Source organism: Fistularia commersonii, chromosome 2, assembly GCF_037954325.1.
Source record: "Fistularia commersonii isolate RoL2024-O1a breed Wild chromosome 2, RoL_Fcom_v1.0, whole genome shotgun sequence".
Taxonomy (NCBI): Eukaryota; Metazoa; Chordata; class Actinopteri; order Syngnathiformes; family Fistulariidae; genus Fistularia; species Fistularia commersonii.
The window spans coordinates 2,607,055-2,629,659 of NC_141285.1; the positions used below are offsets into that span (position 1 = coordinate 2,607,055).

General features: G+C 39.4%; 2 protein-coding genes across 8 annotated transcripts in view; one reads left to right on the forward strand and one right to left on the reverse strand.

Moving 5' to 3' along the window:
• On the forward strand, positions 1-10,766 carry znf518a (zinc finger protein 518A). Of its 3 annotated transcripts, XM_086164454.1 has the most exons (6): positions 897-4,955; positions 5,669-6,008; positions 9,235-9,326; positions 10,038-10,114; positions 10,473-10,522; positions 10,641-10,766. In XM_086164454.1, the coding sequence occupies exons 1-6, from the start codon at positions 2,813-2,815 to the stop codon at positions 10,660-10,662; spliced, it is 2,724 nt and encodes a 907-aa protein (XP_086020580.1). In that variant the 5' UTR covers positions 897-2,812; the 3' UTR covers positions 10,663-10,766. The 3 variants fall into 3 exon arrangements, with proteins under 3 accessions (XP_086020570.1, XP_086020580.1, XP_086020562.1); XM_086164444.1 differs by lacking the exons at positions 9,235-9,326; positions 10,038-10,114; positions 10,473-10,522; positions 10,641-10,766 and adding an exon at positions 1-61 and having other exon boundaries at positions 2,807-4,955; positions 5,669-7,740; XM_086164436.1 differs by lacking the exons at positions 9,235-9,326; positions 10,038-10,114; positions 10,473-10,522; positions 10,641-10,766 and having other exon boundaries at positions 5,669-7,740.
• Positions 7,809-22,605, reverse strand: part of blnk (B cell linker) — a 24,645-nt gene continuing 9,848 nt past the window's right edge. Inside the window, exons 4-24 of one of the 5 annotated variants that reach the window (XM_086164504.1) lie at positions 19,916-19,981; positions 19,448-19,497; positions 17,287-17,324; positions 17,077-17,194; positions 15,857-15,960; positions 15,693-15,759; positions 14,908-14,979; positions 13,011-13,036; positions 12,893-12,921; positions 12,737-12,790; positions 12,609-12,636; positions 12,469-12,520; positions 12,335-12,383; positions 11,996-12,023; positions 11,881-11,911; positions 10,193-10,268; positions 10,054-10,082; positions 9,912-9,967; positions 9,743-9,826; positions 9,513-9,668; positions 7,809-8,087 (exon numbers count right to left, since the gene is read on the reverse strand). In XM_086164504.1, coding sequence (XP_086020630.1) covers positions 7,944-8,087; positions 9,513-9,668; positions 9,743-9,826; positions 9,912-9,967; positions 10,054-10,082; positions 10,193-10,268; positions 11,881-11,911; positions 11,996-12,023; positions 12,335-12,383; positions 12,469-12,520; positions 12,609-12,636; positions 12,737-12,790; positions 12,893-12,921; positions 13,011-13,036; positions 14,908-14,979; positions 15,693-15,759; positions 15,857-15,960; positions 17,077-17,194; positions 17,287-17,324; positions 19,448-19,497; positions 19,916-19,981 — 1,357 coding nt within the window. In that variant the 3' untranslated portion in view covers positions 7,809-7,943. Of the gene's footprint in view, positions 8,088-9,512; positions 9,669-9,742; positions 9,827-9,911; positions 9,968-10,053; positions 10,083-10,192; positions 10,269-11,880; positions 11,912-11,995; positions 12,024-12,334; positions 12,384-12,468; positions 12,530-12,608; positions 12,637-12,736; positions 12,922-13,010; positions 13,037-14,907; positions 14,980-15,692; positions 15,760-15,856; positions 15,961-17,076; positions 17,195-17,286; positions 17,325-19,447; positions 19,498-19,915; positions 19,982-20,877; positions 21,346-22,605 lie in introns of those variants that run through there. The other 4 variants (XM_086164484.1, XM_086164493.1, XM_086164475.1 and 1 more) reach the window with 4 other exon arrangements.

Below are 22,605 nucleotides of genomic sequence, written 5' to 3' on the forward strand. Positions count from 1 at the left end.
CCCGGATGAAACCATCATGGCTGCCACTCGATGAGCTGTCAAGCTCTCCACAAAAGAAAAGGTAAAAAAAAAGAAAAACCCGAGACAACTGCACGAATAATTACGCCTCTGTAGTTTATTTACACCGGTCGGAATATAAACGTGCAGTAAAAGCGCGATGCAAGTTTTAAGGGAAGGCTTGGGTGTAACTTTGTCGCTACGCTTTCTTATTAAGTTATTTCGCCTGTGTGTGTGTGTGTGCGTAAGCTCTTCGGCGTCACGTTAATTCAAATCACTCAAACGTTATCTCTGATAACGTTTTAACAGTTAACTCGGCAACACAACTGTAAAGCATGTTTTTTATTCCCCTCCGCTCGGCTAAAACGGTATACATGCGAATGTTATCGTAGCGAGGATAGTTTGTTTGTTTGTTTGTTTGTTTTATCGTCACTTCCCAATCCTTGAGACTTTAGTTGCTCGCTAAAGCGGTCACATCACTTTATTGTGGTCAAATTAAAACTACACAATGGCCGCCAGACTCCAACCAATAACCCGCTGTGAAAAATTGTTTTGTCAAGGATTTGTAGTTTTTATGAGTCGTCTTGTTCGTCGTATCGGCGGGTGTTTGAATTAGCCGACCACCGTAGCAAAAGGAGTTGTTTTTCAGCCTGTGTTTCAAGTTCGTAACGTCGGCGAAAGGAAGGAAAGCGTATCCCACACCTGGCGCTGGGAAAACAACCTTGAGTTATTATTGAGTTTATTTTCTTTTAATTTCATGTTAAACAAATGTCCGAGCCAAGGGATGTTGAACCGTCGCCAGCAACAGGTGGACTAGCAACCAAAAACGTCAAGCAGAGACAGACTAAATTTCTTAAACCTGGTCATCATACTATAACCTGCTTTCATTTGTGTTTTTTTTTTTTTTTTAACTTTAAAAAAGTCATTTTAGGTTGTGCTGTATTCATTCCCTTGCAGGATTCCAGCTGGATGCCAGAGTTGTTTAGATGTTTGATGTAATATAGGTTGTGGCTATCATTGTGAGAGCATCCATAGCGTGTATAAGCTAAAGTTAAAGTTGACATTGTTGTTGTTGTCATGATGTTAAGGTTGTATTGTTTTTCTTTCGTGCACCCCCTTCAGGGGTCGCCACAGCCAGTTAACCTCCTCCACCTAACCCTATTCTCTGTAACCTCCTCTCTCGCCAACTTCATGTCCTCTTTCACTACATCCATAAATCTTCTCACTCCTGCCAGGCAGATCCAACCTCAGCATCCTTCTACCAATATATTCACAATCCCTTCTCTGTACATGACCAGACCATCAGTCTGGCATCTTCTCTCCAAAGCATCTAACATGTTCTGACCCTCAGTGAGATTCGTTCCTGATCCTATCTGTCCTCGTCATTCCCAAAGAGAACCTTAACATCTCTGCATCCTGTATTTTCCTCTATGCCACTGTCTCTAAACCAGGAGTGCGCACACTTATTTGCTTTGTGAGCTACTTTTGAAATGACCATGTGGAAATGATCTACCTCCACTAAAACTGCTGAATCTACTGAGTATACTTAACACAATAAATGTTTGTGTATCTTGCATAACTGCATGAACCCCTATGGCACACTGCAACAGAGTACTTTTTTGGTAAAAACCTAATTCTGATGACTTGAATGGAGTCATAGTGTAAGTTAGCTGTGAGAAAAATGACCGCCGTCCTGACAGGTGGGGGTTTTAGTTCCTTCACCTTTCTCCTCCTTGGTTCAGTTTTCGGAGGGAAGGCAGTGCTGTAGTTTTTATGAACGGTCTGAAAATGCCGCTCCACATTTCCCTTTTTCGGTGTAGCAATGGCAGACCGGCAGATGAGGCAAGTGCACTTTGAAAATGACATAGTAAAAAAAAAAAAGTCCACCTCCCATTCCGTGTGTAAGTGATATGTTATAGTCTTTTTACTTGGTCCAGCTCCCCCACTCATTTTTATTTCCATAAGTTTAGAAGATATAAATTGGAGGCTAGCGCAGTTATGTGCACACGTGCAGTGACGCCTGTGTCGGAAAAGGTCAGATTGGACAGACCGACTGTCAGTCTAGTGACAAATTTCATAGTGAGGATGATAGGAGGATGATGACGTCTACGTTTTAATGCCATGCTAATACACACGCTACCTTTGCGATCGACCGGTAGATTGCCAACGAGGTATTGGGCACACCTGCTCTAAACCATCCAGCACTGTCTTGTACACCTTTCCTTTAATTTTGGCCGATACTCTTTTTAATCACACATCACCCCAGGATCACACACTTTTCTCCACATCTGCTTGAATGCATTTCTTTACCTCTTTTCCACTTTCCTTTGCTCTTGACTGTTGACCTGAAATACTTAAAATCTTCCACCTTCTTTATCTGCACCAAGGTTAAAGTAACATTGTTCATTTTACTGTGTAGACTTTTAAAATTCCCCAAATTGATTTTCATTTCTGCCAAAAATGCAATTATCTGTCCACCGCGCCAGATATTAACCTCTTCTGTTTCCTGTGTTAAATTCAAGTCTTGCTGATGTGATGCTAATATGGCAAGCTAATGTGTTGCTCGATTGGTTGTTCATCGAGTTAATGGCACGTCTTATATTGTACATAAACTTGCCTAAGGGTAATTTTAAATGGGGCATAAACATCTGCTGGTTTGCCAGTGCTGGATTTTTTTTTTTTTTTTTTATCCTCCCCATATCAAGATCAAGTCTAAACTCTGCCTTTTGATTATTATTATTATTATTATTATTATTATTATTTTTGCTTTGATAAAAAGTTGAATTCCCTCCTGTTCTCTGACTTTTAGAAACCAATGGATTCTGTGGATATTTGTGCAGCTACCTCCACGACAAATCCGAAACGGCGTGCTGCCAAGAGGAGGAGAGCCTGGCACAAACAGCTCCACCCAAGGAAGACCGCCATTCACCCCCCAACTATGCAAAGTGAGGATCAGCATGGACCAAAGAAAATACCAGAGGAGTGTAAGCAAAGCACAACGTGGCCTTCATCGAAGAAGCCCCCCCAGGAAGCACAGCAGCAGCAGCAGCAGCAACAGCAACACAGGACAAGCGATAGCCGAAATACACTCAGGTTCACGTGCTCGCAATGCAAGGACAACTTGGATTATGTTCCCAAAGACTTAGTGAGACACTTTGAGGAAAGCCACCGAGGGATCGCGCCAGTTTTCCCTTGTCATATGTGTACTTTCAATACGCACGAGTTTTCCTACCTTCAGGTTCATCTTTTAAGCCACAAGGACACGTTTTCGTCCTGTAGCATTTGCAATGACAATGTCAAACGAACGTGGCCTGAATTCAGCGCACACCTCACCTTGTGCCACTGCCAAAATGGTAAATATTCATGTGAGAAGTGTCAGAAATTCTCGACAGCAGATGTCGGCGTATTTTTGGAGCATGTTTGTCTGTATCATTTTGGGCTGGAAGGAGCAAATGAGTTTGATTTATTGCTGCACACAAAGGACAGTAATCAGTTTGGGGCAATAACAACCACTCAGTTTTTACGCTGTCAGCACTGCGGCTACGAGGCATCTCAAAAACGGTTGCTCGTTAAGCACATTAATGCTAACCATGTTAGCCAAAATGGCAACCAGAAGAAGAAAGGGGTAAATACGATAGCATTGAAGCCAAATGACCCGGTCCCAAAAATGAAGCCCAGATTAACAAGAAGTGCAGTTAGAGAAATGTGCTGGCTGACAGACGACTGCCTCTCTCTGCCAGGGAGGGAATTCCTGGATAAATACTGCCATTTGTCCGACCCGCAGACTACACTAGAGGAGACGAAAGAGTTCCTCATGAAATCTGTAGGCGACAGTAGTGACCAGAAGTGGACCAAGGCTCTCAAAACAGTTCTGTCTAACGTCCCCCAAGACATAAACCTTCATTCGAAGCCCGAAAACGGCATCATGTCCAACTCCGCGGATCTCACTGTCCTCCTTAAGAACAAAATAACTCTGGCTCAGAACGGTGCTACATATGCAAAGAGACTGAAAATGATGGCGTCGCCTGCGAACGAAACCCTGGAGAATACCGCGGGTGATGCTCATCGCTTACTTGACCACAACGGATGCGAGTCAGATTTGATTGACGATTCGAATCGTCCGCTTCCCGAACCAAAACTAAATAACGATGCCCAACTGTCTGCCCAGAACGACCCACCTGAGTGCACTCGGATGCAGGAGAATCGAGAGAATCACGAATTGAAGACACATTTGGATAATGAGAAACTAGCAGAGCCTAAAAATGCACATCCCTTTGGGGGTATAGCCACTGAGCTGATGGTCATAAATGAAGGCCAAGAGCAGACTGCCTCTAAATCCCTGACAAAAAATAAGAGAAGGAAAGGAAGGCGGAAAAGAAAGAGCGGATATAAGAAACAAATTGCAGGATCTGCGGCGTTGGCCTTAAAGATAGTGCTGAAGAAGAATCCTGTGAAAGGGAAGCAGTGGGTGTCGCAGAGCTCTTTGGCCCTGTCAGGAGCTGCTCCGATGAATGACGAGCACGGACCGAATCTTCCCCCGGCAAATGAGGACGCGGCGCAGGTTTGTTCAAATCCGCCGTCGACAGAGGAGCAGCAGAAAACCGCCAGCGTAGCTTCCAAGCCTGAACAGCACGACGCGACCGCCGCGCTCGCACATTCAAAGCCGGCGGCTGAACTTCTTCGCCATGTCGCCGCAACGCCAGGAGAGTCTGATCCCGTCGGCGCAAGCACGCCGGAAGACCCGCAGAGTCAAGAAGAGAAAGGGGAGGAGGCGGAAAAGTCACAGACTGAATCGGATGATAGAGGGCGGCCCTGTTGGACCTGTGCCGCAGAGGACGACGAGCTCCGGACGTTCAATAATGTCCCGGACTGCCGCACGCCGCCCGGTGACGGCGTGACCCTTCACTGCGGTGACACAGTCTCTGCGCACCAGTCCAAACATGCTCTTACGCCACAGGGTAGGTTTATCATTTCAACATTGGTTATTATCGCGAAAAATAAAAATGTCATGACAAAAATGTCACGTGGAGTTGCAGTTACAGTTTGCGCTTCTGTCTGCATAATGTTACCCACCTTGTTGCCCAGCTTAGTAAAGTGAAACACATCAAAAGCAGTCGCCCTGTCACAGATCAGCTCGTCGGCACAAAATAAACGAATACATTTTTGCGCGGTTCTGTGATTGACAAGCAGCCAATATGGGGGTGTATCCCGCCTCTCCCCCAAAGGTCGTGACCCTGGGTGCGGTTAAGCACTATAGAATGAATGTACGTTGCGTGTGTTTGTAAATATATATTTCCGTTGAAGTGAGATATTTCTGGTGTGTGTGTGTTTCACAAGAGTTTAAACTTTCGTCGCGCTTGGGGAATATATTACAGACAGGACACAGAAATATGGATCTAGGTCACAGACAGTGACAATAGACATGATAAAGGGGTTAAAGTTGTTTGCAAAGTAACTTATTGTCATTGATCATAATGCAAGTCATTTTACCGTATTATTCATTAGCGTATAAATGAATGCGCATGTTTTGTTAGTTTGATTTCAAAACTAAGAGGCGTCATTTTAACGCTCATAGTAACATTCACATGTAATAAAATAGTGTTGTCGTATGCATCAACTTATCATTGTCAGGTTCTTCAATGATTTTAGATGTTCAAATTTGATCTTTCAGGAGACACAAACTCAGGAGATTTAAGTCTCGGGCTGACTTTCGAGGGGCGAGATCAGAGTGATGAAAGGATAAGAGGTGAAGAAGTGCCTGCAGACCACCAGACAGAGATCCTCAGCAGCGGCGACTCGCCGGTGGGGAACGCCATCCATCAGGAAGCCTCGCCGGTCTTTGAACGCCACTGGCAGCCAGTCCCGAAGACCCTGGAGAGGACCCTGAAGTTAGTAGCCATAAATCCCCGTCAGCTGATAAAGCGGCCAGTGAGAGACCAGCCCGTCGTGGTTCTGAACCACCCGGATGCCGACATCCCGGAGGTGGCGAGGATCATGGAGGTGGTGAACAGGTACGGCGGGGAAGTGCAGAAGGTCATTCTGTCACGCAGGACTCTGAGCGCCCTCGCGGCCTCAGCCGGCCAGCCCGACCGTCCCGCAGACTCGCCGACCCCGTTCGCCGGGCACGCGGAAAACGCGGTGCAGGAAAGGTTCATTTTAAAGCTGAAACTCCGGCGGCTGAGCAGGAAGAAGTACGAGGTGGTCGGAGCCGTTTCTCCCGGTCTGGACGCCGCAAAGAAATTCAGCTGCTGGTTTTGCGGCAGGGCCTTTTCGAGCCAGGAGACGTGGATGGTCCACAGACAGCGACATCTGATGGAGTGGAAAAGGCCGAGCTGTGAAATTGTCGCACACACTGGATAATGGCCTGGAAGATGACTTTGCAATACAAATACAACAAAACAATAATGGAAATAGTTCTAGTCTTGTCTTTTTTTTTTCAAGTCTTAATGATGAGTGGTTGTTTTTCAAAGTAAAAGAAAAGACACATCCTGGAGGGTTCACATTCTCAGGGTAACATTTACCTTTTCGTTTCTCTCTCTCTCTCTCCCGGTCTGAGTAGTTTGATGCAAACTTTGTAGACGAGTAATTCTTTGTAAAACCACATGTATGTGGTGTTGGTAATTTAGGTCTTTGTACTGTTTGTATGTTGTCTACAAAATAGCTTTATTTAAGGTGATTTAAGTACACTGTCGTATGGAATCTTTTATAGAACACTGTATTTTTTTTTTTTTTTTGTAATTTGCCATACCATCTGAGTTCAGTGGATCAGTTAAAGTACGGGTAGGCTATACAGTGGTAGCTATCATATTTATGTTTTTGGAATGAGGCACGGAGACCCTCAAGTAACTCAGATATACCAAAACTGTGTTCTGAAAAAGAAGAAAAAAAAAAGACAATAAGCTGTTTATTCTACATTTATTTATGACAGTTAGTTATAGACTTTATATGCTTTTTATTTCTGCTTTTAGGGGCTATTTGTACAATTTTATGTAAACTCCCAAATTATGTTTAAATATATATATATATATATATATAGATATGTCTATATATATTGAGGAATTCATTCAAAACAATCAAAACCTGTGTTATGCAATGTCAATGAAATAAGAGAAAAAATCTTTTGTTGAAATCTGCTAGATTGGAAGACACTTTTTTTTTTTTTTAACTTGAATTGATAATCTTGTTGTTCCTTAATTGCACTATGAAAGGAGGATCTATATTTCCTGTTACCTCAACAGTATCAGGCCCAAGCCTATGACAATCTCAACCAGCGCCCCGCAGTGAAACATTTCCTTATGCAGCCATGAGCCCTCAGTATTCACAGCAGGGGAACTGCGGTGTGTGTGTGTGCACGTGTGCATCTGTGTGTTTGTGTGTGCGTGCATGTTCGCGTTTGTCAATCGAGGACCATTGGACAGGAGTGAATCCCTGTTTCAACAGTGCACGCATCAGCGTCTGTCTGTAAATATATGTATACATTTTCAATCTAGATAAGAGATTTATAATTGTGTGTGTGTGTGTATATAGTCCCGCTACAGGTACTGTAAGATATGAACTTTGACCTTTATCACTAAGTGCCTAGCAATTTTTATTATGCAACAAATCTGCAGGAGTATAAATGGGGGAAAAAAAAAAAAAACAAGTCAGTTCCCGGTGGCATTTTGTGATAGTGAAAGATACTGGCAGATTTACACCAAGACAAAAAAAAAAAAAAAAAGAACAAAAAAAGCAATTTATTCAAAATATACAACCTCACATCTTTTAACCCCCCCCCCCCCATTGCTGTAAACATTGCTGTCTCATTCCTTGCATTTGTTTCAATACACTGTTTACTGACATCTCAATAAAACACGTGTTGTAGTTTTTTGAGTCGATGCTGTTTTAACCGCATGACCAGCATGCGGTTAAAACAGGACTGGCGTCGTATTGCGACCCGCGTGGTCCAGTTAATGGATTTCGTGCCTGAGAATCATCTCGGGCTTGACAGGGAAGCACAACTTGGCGGTGTCCTTGGTGTTACTCAGGGTGTCGATCAGCACCAGAGGGACCCTCTGGTGGTTCTCAATGATTTGCGAGACGCTGTTGAAATACTGAAAGGAAAGGGAGAATCTTTTTAGCGCAGCGCTGAGGCAAAATGCCTAAACGACTCAGAAAATGGAAATTTATTTTAAGATGGAAATAAACAGGAAAATTTAGATGAGAAAGCTTTTTTTTTTTCTGCGTTCCGGCTGCAATACAACGGATTTGTGGAAATTTGCTTGGAAAAAAAGGAGGCCATTCACAGCTAATTTTAAAAGATATTTTTGCCTTCTTAAAATAATCGTCCATGTTATTTTTTCAATTTTTTTCTGAAAACATTAAAAAAAAGCCATATGTTTAATCAGGAGTTGATTTAGGGGGGGAAAAATTCCTCGAAGGAGAAAACGAAATGGAAAAAAAGCGTCCAATTTCGTAAACAGCAGAATGATGAAATACCTCCACTCTTTTTTTAATAACCTAATGGATGCAAACATTGGCAAATTCAACTATCTACATGTTTTCCAAATCCAACAATTGCATGTTTCCTAATCTTGCAGTTGATTAGAATGACTGAATGTTGGTGATATTTCTCCACATAGATCCATGAGTTGTCATGCCATTTACAATGCAGAGGGTGGATTTTATTTTATTTTTTTTTCCTACATGCTTTATTCCCAGTATGTGATCACTGCAAATTATTTTGATTTTTTTTGTCATTTTTTTTTTAATGACATTAAATGCCATTTCATTGTTTGGTGTTTGCAAACATTGTGATATTTATCTGTTTATCAACAGTGCATACAGTATACAGCCTCCCTCTGCATGTTAAACAGGTGGTGTTTAAAATATCTTACTCTTGAACCTGTGACATTACATTTTGAGTTGTCCAATAACTTTATACTTCAAGCAGAGAAAAATAACACATTGTATTTAACTTAAGATATAGAGGCCCTCTGTTCCTGCCACTGGTAGAAAATCCAAATGACACAACTACATTAAAAATAATATTTATCCCCTCTGCTCTTTGATCAGAATTAACCATTTATGACTCTGCTATTGATGGATTGTTTTTTTTGAGGATAGTTGGACAGTGCTTATGTAGAATCCTAAATAAGTTACATAAATTGAAGATGCACAGCAACTTGGAAAGACTCCCTAAAAAACCCAAATTTATCGGAGGTCTGCAAACACCGTTTTGATTGTCTTTATTTCTTTCAGTCTTGTTGCCACTCCTCAAGTCAAACCTCAGCCCTTTTCCACCGACCACCAAAGGGAGGAGATCGATGCGAATGTAAATATCGGCGCTCCAGGTGAGAATTTCACACAGGTTTTCATCCCACATTATCTAAGCAGCGGTAAATCTCCCCTCCTGCACGAGGAAGTCGGAAACTAATTTACCTTTTCTCACGCAACATCGAGGATTCCCGTTGTCATCCCGCTTTTCCCGCGAATAAATATTTTTGACAAATATTTTCCGTATAACACCGTCGTCGTACCTCTTCTCCTTTCTTTTCCCTGCCGAGTGCGTACTGCTGAGTCGCGGGTATGAAGCGGACGGGGATGTTGTAAACCCTGGCTTTGTAAAACACCACCAGCGTGTACGGCTGCTGCACGTCTTGAGTGGAGCTCTTCCTCACCATGAACGCCCCGTCCTTAAGACGCAAAGCGGGGCGCTTGTCAGCGGTAAATTATAAATGAGGGATGATGACGGCGGCTTTATTTATACTTTATCGAAGCAAAGGAGGACGTCTTCGGCGGTCCTGCGGTCGCACGTGTTGGCGAACCAGGGTTTCCGATGCATGTCCGTGTCCTGAAATTCAATAATAAGAGACGATTGAAGCGCGACCGGATGTATCGCATGTAATATTTATTCCTCTTCACAATAGGAGAATGACCTTTTCTTTAGCTTTTAGCCTGTTTTCAATGGAAATACTTCCCCTGTCAGCGTGTCCTGCACAAAGAGACAAATGCATTGTTACCACTCTGATTTTGGATTTCAAAATACAACATCGCCCGTTTAGGCCGCAAACTACGTACTGGGCGACGTCTGCTGCGGCGGAGGAACCCTGCAAAAGAGGACACGAACAATAACTGTCAGGTAACCGTTGAGCTTCTTTGTAAACCCGAATAAGATAGTAGAAGCCTTCACAATGCGGTACAGTTTTGTGTTTCTTACTCGGGGTGTTTCAGATCCAGCGAAAAGAAGTTTGGTGGAGTTTTCTGCTGGGCGGGAATCACAGGTAGTGATTTGCCTGTGGGGAAATTCCAACATCCTGTTACTTCTCAATAAAGTGATCGTGATAGGTTTTTTTAGAATAGCTTGCAAAGGATTTTTAGAAATAAGAATGAGCATAAACAACATAAACAGGCTTGGTTTTAAGTTTCCTAATAATAAGAACGCTAGACTTTCCACTTGAATATATTCACCATTCATGTATCTCTTTACACCTCTGCAGGATATTATAGGTTCTGTAAGTCTGCCGTCACAGTTAATACGTGCACGCAGGTATTATGTTTAAAGCTGACGCCCACGTCTCTCATTGTAATGAGTGGTGTTGTAAGAAAAAGAATAGGGATCAAGAATGATGAATTTAAGCATTTATGCATTTTTTTTTTTTTTGCAGGACTGTGCCTTCACATAACTAGTCGGACATTATATTTAGACGGCTGACACCGCCATCCATCACAGGCCTTTCGGCGAGGAGCCGGGAGAAGTCGTCGGAAGCGGTGCGTTAAGACGGAGCTGATGGCTCCAGAAAAAAAAAAAAAAAAAAAAAAAGTTGCAGGTAGGTCTTAAAATAACATTGCAACACTATAGTCTTGACACCACAGTAATGAGTTGAGTCACAACAGGAATGTGCCACACAAGTAGCAAGTCTGGAACTGTGGTTTTGCTACAAATGGGATTCCGTCAGCTTTCTATCTCTGTCCTTTTTCCCCTCCCTCGCTCTCTTTTTCTACCCCAGGGGTGGCAAACGGAGCCACATATGGCTTCGATGTCAAAAAAGACCAGTAAAATCAGCGTAATTACCTAGAAGTAACACTAAGTCCCAAATTTTTCCTTTGTTTTAGTGCAAAGGGGAACAGGTAAATTGTAAAAAGTAAGTGCAATTTTAACAACACTATGCCTCAAGTTCTGTCTTTTTATTGCATTTTTCGCCTTTGTGAGTTTCACCGGGGCACCGAAACTTGCTGCATCCGCACCGACCTAATGAACCTCAACGAATAAATAACAAGTGGTCCATCCCAACAAGTGGGAAAACCCTTCACTCCATGTCAACTTTTCTCTTTTTAGATGACGACGTCTTGCTGATGAGGGTGTCGGGTCCAATGCAAAAGCAAGTACATTTCTAATAATAAATAAAAATGCTATTCATAAACCCGGAAGATGCATTTTCACCCATATGCTGTAAGTTGTGAGTCACATAGTGTTATGCCGTGTTGCAAACACTGACTAAAACAGAAATAGCATACAATATAGAAACTGCATTTTTATTTTTTAAAAGTTGCTCATGATTTTTAGGTATTTTTTCAATCCATTAAGCTGATTCCTTCACTGTTTTATTGCATAACAATGACTCATATATCATGCTCCGGAAGAGTCTCCAGACCTTTTTTAACCTATTATGGTAAAAGATGAGCAAACTTTTGTAACATGATTATGATTCACATTATCACATGACATGAGTCAACAACAAAAGCGTGAATTCAATATTAAACATGTGAAAGATAGCCGGTATCCTTATCCGGTAAGCTAAGTTTGAACTCAAAAAGTGACACAAGTTTGTTGTAGAAACTCCGCCGACTTCATCTTTTTGAGGTTTAAAATTGCGAGATTTGTTGTGAATAAATTGCAGCACTTACTTTCAAATTCTCTTGTCATGACGTTTGGCTTCTGCAATCGCAATCATAAAGTTACATTTACGAGTGCATGTTATCAAGAAAAAAAACAAGTCAGATAATGTCGGAGGCAACTTACCGGCCTTAAAGGTGGCAGCGGTGACCTCCTGCAGAGAGTAACAGAGAAAAACAGTAATTATTGATGAAGAGAAATCATTTCTATTTTAGTGAACATTTAACCTAAAAACTGATAATTGCAAGTATTATGTTATGATTTTATTTCAATGAATCAAAATTAGTGCTGCTGCTCAGCTTTTCCACATCCAGAGCTGCAATAAATGAATAAATAAATGGATTTTTAAATGAATAAAACCCACCACAGAATCCCATATGAGAAAAGTAATTCATAATTAATATATTTTTTTTCTACATAAAAATGCATTCATTTGATGAATGGAAAGTATGAGGCGTTTCTTACTCTCTGGGCAAAGGTTTGGGCAGGAGACGAGGAGGTTTCTCCCCGGACGCTGCAAGAATTGGCACAACGATGCATCATATAGTCTAATTATTCCCCCGGTCAGCCTTTAGATGGCAAACGACGCTAATACCCACCTTCATCCGGATCACACACTTCATATTCACAGTCAGAGTCGTGCTGCTGGACCTGGGGATTCTCAAAAAAAACAGGAAAACTGATATTTTCCCTTGAATTTTTTGAAATAGAAAAAATAAGTTTATTGGTCATCACTCACAGGGATGGGAGATCTTCTTATATTCATCCTGAAAATAGATGTCTGTTGTTAAAAGGCTGTGAAAATGCTTTTTTTTTTTTTTAACAAATGTTTAGCTTTTACATTAAATATCACGGTGACGGTCTTACCGGGGGCTGGGTTTCGGGGGTAAAGGGTTGGACGGCGCCGTCGGGGCCGCCAGTCTGCAACGCAGAGCCGAGCGGTTATGTGTTTTTTTTTTTGTTTTTTTTACAGAAATCTCCGGGGAATCTGATCGTGTCGGCATCTGAAAGTGTCTCACCCACCTGTTCATCAGCACAGGCAACGTGGTTCCCTGAAAAAAGACGTGAGTGAGATCTAAAAGACGTTATAAACTAATTTGAAAAATTGTTTTTTTAGCTGCAGTGATGCGGTAGATCTTACCTCTTTGTCCGGAACTTCGTAAAAATCTGCAAGAAAATTCGATGACGCAGTTAAACATAGCATTTCAAGACATAAAAATAGACATTTGCAACATTTTTGGGGCTTCACACAGAGTCTGAAGAAATCGCAGCTCCGAGCGTGGCATTTCCTGGCCACAAATTGTGCAGAACAGTGATGAAAAATCCTCCCATTCTGGCACTCGTTCTGAATCATATTTGTCTAAACCTTATCCAATAGTATCGTTGTTTAATTTTTTTGAAATACAATAATTTCATATGGTTGGAAGCCTGATGATGTTTGACTTGAAATATTGGAATTGTGTCCAGAGCAACTTAATATAGGGATTAATTATTGCAACAACAACAATCATAATAATGATAAAACAACAGCAACAACAATAATAATAATAGTAATTATTATGTTCATCATCACAATTATTATTATTGTTATTAATATAACCACAATACTACTACTACTACTACTAACATCAACAACAGCAACAACAACAATAATAATAATTATAAACAATAGCAACAACAATAATAATAGTAATTATAATGTTCATCATCACAATTATTATTATTGTTATTGATATTCCCATAGTACTACTACTAATAACAACACCAACAATAAGAATAGTAAAACAATAGCAACAACCATTATAATAATAGTAATAATTTTGTTCATCATCACAATTATTGTTGTTGTTATTAATATTACTACAATACTGCTACTACTACTACTACTACAACTACTAATATCAACAACAACAACAACAATAATAGTACTTATTATGCTCATCATCACAATTATTATTATTGTTATTAATATTACCATAATACTGCTACTACTAGTAATATCAACAACAACAGTAATAATAGTAATAATTATGCTCATCATCACAATTATTATTATTGTTATTGATATTACCACAATAATTATAATAATTTTAACAATAATATGTTAACATTAATAATGTTAGTACAAACAATAAAAATAATAATGATGATTAAAATAATGCAAATATTATCATTACTGTAAATACTACTAACTGTATAAAATGTCTTGGTTGATACACTTTCCTGACAAGGGGTCCAAGAAAAGCAGAAAAATGAGCATCTACTTGGGAATGCATATTTCAAAGTTTAAAATGAATATCAGCGCACACACACACACACACACACACACACACACACACACAGAGTCAATGGTAACGTTGTGGCTTTCTGTTTCAATCTGGGCAAAGGTATGATTATGAAGGTGCAGCTGAGCAAATGAGGGCTGAATGATGACCACAGACGTGCTGCCACTCCTTCAAAATTGTACCTTTGGGTCTCATTCAGCCCGTTATGACCTTCCAAATGTGAGGCATGTCTTTGCTGTGACGCAGCCTGTATCCCTTAGCTGTGTCTCTCACAGAAACTTTAGCATCGTTGTAGAGATGTGGTAACAACAAGTTGAAATATAGTACCTGCATTAAAACAAGTATAACTAATGTAGAGTGATGATGATAATAAATCAGTCATAGGATATGAGAAGTTTGTATTTACCGTGCAAAAGCCCCGTACTTTTTTTTAAGCATGTGCTTTTCGTTTTCCCACAATGGGGAAATTTCAATTCGCAAAGAAAGCGGACAGTGCAGAAGAGGTAGTTAGGTTCTAAATGTTGTGTTATGTCATTAAAAACAGTTGCAAAATATAAACATCTGTACAAAAAAAAAAACAAAAAAAACCAATGCTGTAATAATCCCGGCATTTTGCTGGCTAGAAAAAAATATTTTGCTGTTTTGACTCAAGAGAGAAGAATTTTGAGAGTTTTTCATTATTGCTCTGATTTTGTGTCAGAATGCAAAAAAAAAATTAAAAAAATTAAAAAGCTTGTTGTAAAAAGCACGCACCTTGACTGGCCGAATGCTCTGATAACGGTAAATGTGGAATGGGATGCCCCTTCTTGCTGCATGTCAGAGGACCTGAATGATGATGTGAAAAGCATTATTTCCAACGTATGTTTGCAGATGACATTGTGATCTGTAGTCAGAGCTGGGAACAGGTTGAGGAACATCTAGAGAGGTGGAGGTATGTTCTGGAAAGGAGAGGGATGAAGGTTAGTCGCAGCAAGACAGAATATATGTGTGTGAATGAGAGGAACCCGGCTGGAACGTTGAGGCTACAGGGAGTGGAGATCAAGAAGTTGGAGGACTTCAAGTACCAAGGGTCAACAGTCCAGAGCAACGGAGAGTGTGGAAAAGAGGTGAAGAGACGGGTTCAAGAAGGTTGGAATGGGTGGAGAAAAGTATCAGGGGTACGAAGAGATAGAAGAACATCAGCCAGAAGGGAAGGAAAGGTGGACAAGACAGTAGTGAGAGCAGCCATGATGTCGGAGGTTGCAGAGATGAAGATGTTGATGTTCTCTTTGGGAGTGACCAGGATGGAAAGGATCAGGAATGAGTCCATCAGAGGGACGGTACATGTTAGATGTTTTGGAGAGAAGGTCAGAGGTGGTTGGGTCTATTGGCTCTATTGGCAGACGGATGCTGGAATTGGACAAAAGAGAAGATTTATGGAGGTAGTGAGGATGCAAATGTAGTTGGTGTGAGAGAGGAGGATTCGCTGTAGCGAAAAAAGGGAAATTCCCAAAAGGAGAAGAAGCTCTTTGCAAAGTCTATGTCCACGTGGGTCTTACTGGCAGCTGGATCCTCCGCGGGTTCCACGTAGTTGTCATCATTGCCACCTGAACTTGCGTAGTCTTCCTACGGATGCGCAAAACAACAAAAAGCACATGTTACGCATTTAACCGACGGAGGAAAACGTTGAGCGGGAATCTCAAAGGTGCGGGTAAACATTTACTTCATTAGCAGCCACATCGCTGGGCTTGGGGGGCAGCTGTTTGAACTGCTTGCCATGACGGAAGGGCTTCCTCGGGGGTTGGTTGGGCGGGTTGCGACAGCTGTCTGGAAAGGAGAAGCAGAAGCAAAAAACAAGAGCGTCAGCATTTGCATGAAGCGTCTCTCTGAGGGACGTCTGCGGGCTTCGGTTCAACGGTAGCCAACGGACGTAATTGGACGTATCGCCTCTTCGCGGAGAAAGCGATGACCGCGGGGGAAAAAGAGACAAAAACAACGCGTGCACATGAGCCGGAGTGCTCGTCACTTGGGAATCGGGGCAACAAGTGTGTGTAGGCGAAGATACAGCTGTCTTTTGTTAAACCGACATGTTTGATCCAGTGTAGAAAAAGATACACTTGACCTTCAGATGGATTTGTGCAAATGTTTGATAACCGACCATATTGAACATTGGCAGTCTGTGGACATCGGCGGTTTAAAGGACATCATATATCCGACACATATAGAGACATACGACTGTTCGCCCTCTTATTTCCCTGCTGTATGTTTCTGGATTCTGGAGGGAAACCGGATAAACTGGAGGAAACCCTCGCAGACACTCAAGCCCCACACAAAAAAGTGGAAATTGAACCGTTTCCCTTCTTGCCGTGAGATAGAAGCTAAGAAGCAGCATTTTGACCACTTTTGGGAAGTTAAACAATTTTGTTGTGCAAAGACAATAACATTTTGATGCCATATGCAAAAACAGCTCACTGGTTATGGATCCTAATTTCTGGACTATTGAGCGCACCTGAATATAAGCCGCACTAGCTTTGTCCTACTCCAGCTGATCGCTAATCTTTCTCCTGCGCACTTAACCCATCAGAATTAAAATCAATTAATTAAAATTAATAAAAATCATTTTAAATTAATTAATCAAAATTATTAAAAAATATTAAAAAAATCAATTAAAATCAATTAAAATTAATCAAAATTAATTAATCAAAATTAATTAATAGAAATTAATTAAAATCAATTTATTAAAAGTAATTAATTACAATTATTTCGAATTAATTAAAATTAATTGATTAAAATTAATTAAAATTAATCGTTTAAGCCACAGTCTTGAATGACAGTATATACTTCAATTTTACATGTGGTGTTGTGATTTAACGCTACATGTGATGTTAAGTCATACGTAGCGATCACCGGATCACTGATTTTTCAACAAAAAGCGTCACAGACCGAGATAATCCTCCCTGAGGGGCGAGAAGGAAGACGCCGAGGTGAAGACTCTGTGACTGGGAGGAGGCTCGTAACTGTCGTCCTGGTCCTGAAGTTGAACGTCGCACATGTCATTATCCTGCGGGCGACACGCACACGCCTCACTTTGTCATCCAAATATAACAAAAATGTCCTAATAAGTCTTGCCCGACGTTACGGTTCTCAACTTACGTAATCGAAATCGAACAGCTGCTCCTCATTTTCTCTGTCTGTCGATAAGATCATTTGAAATGATTTCATTACAACATGTATGAAAATATCAAATTGAAGCTTAAAGCAATAATGTCATAGTAGATTTTCACATTTTAGAGCGAATGGGTAGCAAACTGTGTCTCCTCTACCCTGCTAATAAACACATCTCAAATAGTAAAATGTTAAACAAGTGATTTTTTTTTTTAAAGAAGAGCTGGACGTAGTCAAAATAACTGGTTAATACAAAAAATAATAAAAAATATATAATTATATAAATTTAATAATATAAATAATTGTATAAAAATTGTAATATATAATGAATATGATTATTTAAATATGATAATATATATAATTGTATAAAAATATTAGTATATAATAGACATAATTATATAAATATAATAATAAAATAACAAAGCAAAGATTTTTTTAATGTCTATATTTCTATTTAGTTGGACTGAACCGCATTAGTGACATGTCATAAAAAAATAAAAATAAAAACAGGAAAGTTCTTTTAAACAGAGACACAATTTCAAAATATCTCAGCTTTAAAAGGAATTCATTCATTAAAGACTAAAACACCCAATTAGTAAGAAAAAAAAGTTGGTATGGTGTGTGTTTTCTGGAAAAAAAAAAAAAAGTTAATCAACCCTCTCCACACGCACACACACACACACACACACACACACACACACAGCAGCTGGTCTGACCTGCCACAGCAGGGTCAACACGCAATAAAATTAATTATGCATCTGCTGGGACGTACAGAGAGCTTAACACTGCATCGACTGCAACAACAAGTTAATGACTGACGCTTTATGAACAGAATTTCTTATATAATAGAGAATAATTGGCCTGTTGAAGGACTTCATTGCTAAACAATGTCGGTAATAAAAACGTAAAAGGCATGCAATAAAGCTCTAACATTCAACAATGCGTTCACAGTTTGTTAGCTCGCGCTGGGAGGTGGTTATAATAGTTCCAACTATAATAATAGTTATAATATTTACAGGAGTAACAGGTAATAACTGGAATGGCAGGATGTTTGCGTCTGGTCGCTGCTCAGTTTATTTGCGATTTATTTGCGATATATTAATTTCGCCAGAGGTGAACGATAGAGGTTCATCCCAGCTGTCATTGGATCGAAAAGTAAAAATAGGCTCTTGCTCTGATGCTTATCGGAAATATGTACTCACAAATACGTTATTGTGGCGCCATTTTTAAAGAGAAGAGAATGATCACGTGATCGATTCCCCCTTTTTTTGTGAGATATATAATGTCCTTTTAACATTTTAACATGATAACATTCTTATCATTACTTTTCGAGTTCCAACCTGATACTTTATTACATTTTTACATATTTTTCAGTCCCCATATGTACAGATATATAGATATGGGGACTGAAAAATAGCCTATGTTTTGCTCGAAATGTCATGCATGCGAGTTTATGGTTTTTTTTGTTCAGTGTAAAATAAATCTTTTCTTTTTGGAGCTTATTTTTGGTGGGCGGATTTTTTCCAAACTCTACTAAGTCTAATAAGTCCAATTTTGGACTTTGTGTTTTTCCTTTCTAACTCTTTGCTATGGAGACATATTTTTTATTTTTTAAGTGCACGTGTTTGCTTGCAGTGCAGTTGGATGCCGCCTTTTTTTTTCAAATAGGGCAGACTCCCTCACTCTAAGGCAGGGGGGAAGGGATTATTTTGGCCAGATCTCTTATTCAATTTTTATTGAATAAGGTGAAATTAAACTAGGTGAACAAAAATGAAAATTGCAATTTGAATATTTCAATTCTTTGCCATTTTATTTCAATTTTAAAATCATTAATAAAAAGGTACCGACCAACTTTATTTAGTATGTATTCATCCATACAAAATTGAATTAAAATTTAAACTAAAATTAAATTTAATTAAATTAAATTTAAAAATTGTTTCTGAATTCAATATTGATCAAAAATACTTAAAATATTCTAAGTTAATGTTAAAATATTCAAAGAAAACAGTTTGGCTGGCCGGATAAAAAAGCAAATGTGATGCAGATTTTTTTAGGCCAGCAGAGAAGGCCTTGCAGGCCCTGACGGCCCACCGCTGCATTTGACCTTTGGATTATTTTGGTGGGGATAGACGGAGAAGACGGCTCTTACCTCTGTAATCTCTGGCAGGCAACTCTGGGAGCGGTTTGCCCTTTATTCTACTGTAACAACAAACACAGAGGTAGTTGATGAATGGCCGAATGTTGATTGATTGACAAGCGTAAACGTATCAATAGACGCCGCAAAACGCTACGAGAGACGGGATGGAAACTGAGATTCAGCAAATTTCAGCGCTAAAAGTCTGAATCATCACTTTTGCGTGTGTTCCAGATTTCTCAAAGAATACAAAGAAGTGTACGCGTACAAATTATAACAAGATAGGAGAATAATGAACGTCACACGTGCGTAATCGATGTTAGGGTTCATTTCTTTCACCAAACGAAAGTGAGACGACGCCCATCTGGCAGGGTTATTTTTGAACTCTTAAATCCACCAGGTGTGAAAGAGGAATCGATATTATCAGACAAAAAAGATGTGTAGAGTTTGACTTTCTGGATTTGTGACGTGTCAAACTCTTACCTCTTCAGCTTGTTGAGTAAACCGCCCTCGTTGTTCTTGATGTCCTGAACCAGCTGCTGAATTTGCCTGGAAAACATCGTTTTTGTCACCGTTTCTGCTAAAATCATGAGCAAAGCTTCCCTCAGAGCGGATTATTCGGGGTGAGACTGGCAAAATCATGTGCTTTTGGTTTGAGTTTACTTTTAATTGACTTAAATGACTTAATTTTAATTGACTTTTAATTTACAGGCCTACGTGTTTGGTCGCTTGCAGAACTAGATGATATTTGTGTTAAATGAATAGCTGTTAATTTCCCAGGCATGAACTGCGAATCTGAATGTTCTTTATTTTGAAATCTGCCCAATTATTTCATGTGATGACACAGAAACCAATCAGAAAATTGGTTTTAGTTGTACTTTTATTTGTAGCTTCACGCTAAAAATGTGTCCCGTTGCTTGCATTTTTAACGACAGTTTAATATTATATACACAAATATTGTAAACACAAATACAGTTTAACTGCTGATATCCAGGTATGAATTGCGACTTTTGAATATTCTGTATTTTGTAATTTTCTCTTTTTTTTTTTATATGATTAACTGGAAAGTGATCAGATAATTGAAATTTGTTATATAATATACATATTTAAAAAAAAATAAAATAAAAAGAATAATCATTGACATGAAAATGTTAATAAATTCACATATAATGATTAAATATTTTGTGAGATTTTTGTTATTTAAATATTGCTCAAATGCTTGTTAATGCAGCTGGCTGTCTTTTACAATCATTAAATTAAAAACAGCATCGAAATAACTTTCTTTACATTGGGATCGATTACAATTATTTGAACGTTTTTGACGATATTAAATTAAATACAAACAGAGATCAGTTGTGATGCGCCGCTACTCATCGGAAAGGTTGTCAGTATACAATTACAAGTTTCGTTTATCAATCCGACCGTGAAAAAAGTCAAATTCTTACCGAATCTTCGCTCTGGCGGGAGACGCAAATTTCATAAAAGTATCCGTATTCATGTTTAATCTGACGGGCCACATTTTCCGCCGTCATCCACAACTCTCATTATTCTGTTTGTCTGGTGTTTTTCACGGAGAGGAAGGAGTTCACTATATCTGCATCCCTGAGAGAAATCACTTCCCTTTTCCACTCTGGCGGGTAACACACACCCACCGACACGGCCAAAGCCTCCGTGCACGTGCGTATGACTAATATTTTCCATAGATGTTAATGCGCTTCCATCTGCTTCACTTACATTTCATTGTAAACGACATCATCCCTCACGTCTCTTAATATTTATTATATTTAAATGTGGCTTGCACGTTGTGATAAAAAGAATTTTAGGTTCTGTTTTTGGAGAATGCAAGTAAGACGATGTGGTCACTTTGGGGATTTTGGCAAAATAAACATCAGTTCCAGCTTTGATTTTAGTCACTAAACCCAGGTTGGGACTTTAAATTCGCGTTTTTGTTGCTTTTCTTTCAGTAATACCCTGCATTTCAGACATACATTTCTTGCTTGTTTTTATGTATTTTTATTTCTTATTTTTTTGCTGAATCCACAATGAAGTGTATTTTCACAAAGCAGATATATATTTTTTTTAAATTCTGCTGATTTTACACACTTTCATGTGATTTTAATTGCATCCGAATTTGCTAAATTTGCTAAAGTAAATAACACGCAATTAACCAATTACCTCAGTAAATGAATAAATCAATTTATATATTCAAATAAATATAAACCCCTCAAAATGGCAAATTTCTTTTTTATTATGCTGCTTATTTGGATAAAATGGAAATTTCATGTCGTCCTTAAAAACGTACTGGATCTACTGCGCTATATCTATGTGATCGCTGGAGGGTAAATATTTATATAGTTGGCAAAATACTGCGTATTTTCTGAAGGAAAACTGATCTTTTCTCGTGCGAAAAACGCAGGAATGGAGCATCTTAAGTTTTTTTTTTAAAGTGAATTTATGCCACGGTCCATGTTCAAGCAGGTGCGGTAACCAGAGGGGAAAATATACCAAACTTTCATCGAAAATTAATATACGCGAAATGTTTTGCATCCTTTGGAAAATGCTGAAATGCATTTATTCACCTGCTTGTTGCATGTAGGAGGTAAAAAGCAAACGGGGAAGTAGCGACCTGTGTTGTGAAAGGAGAAGCTGTGGCATGGATGCATCCAAAAGCTGAATAGAAATAGCAAAATATAATGCAGGAAGTGAACACCTGGTTTGGAAAGTCCGACCAATCACATTGCGGGGAGGATATGATGTCATACAGGGTAATAAAACAAAACATAGATTCATAGACCGATCACGAAAAAAATGTGCATTTCTTTGCCGCTGAATGTTCTGAATCCAAAACCCTGATAGAAGATTTTATCTGTTTATTTATTTATTTTTTTGATATTATTTTATTTTATAGTATTGTCAGAAACTGCTTTTCATTTGACTGCAAAGTCATGATGGATGTATACTGCTCAAAAAAAATTTATCTTAAACAACATAATGTAACTCAAGTCACAAGTTTCACACTTGTGTGAAATCAAACGCTCCATTTAAGAAGAAACACTGATTCATTTTGGCTTATTTTAAAGACATTAAATCAACATTGGATCAGCCTGTCGTGTGTTTTTCCACTTTCATTTTGAGTGTGACTCAAATCCAGACCTCCACGGGTTAATAAATGT

Excerpts from the sequence above, each read along its gene's own strand:
- znf518a (XM_086164444.1), top strand. The coding sequence starts at position 2,813 with ATGGATTCTGTGGATATTTGTGCAGCTACCTCCACGACAAATCCGAAA. Across the intron at positions 4,956-5,668 it reads ACATGCTCTTACGCCACAGG|GAGACACAAACTCAGGAGAT; the intron begins GTAGGTTTATCA and ends TTGATCTTTCAG.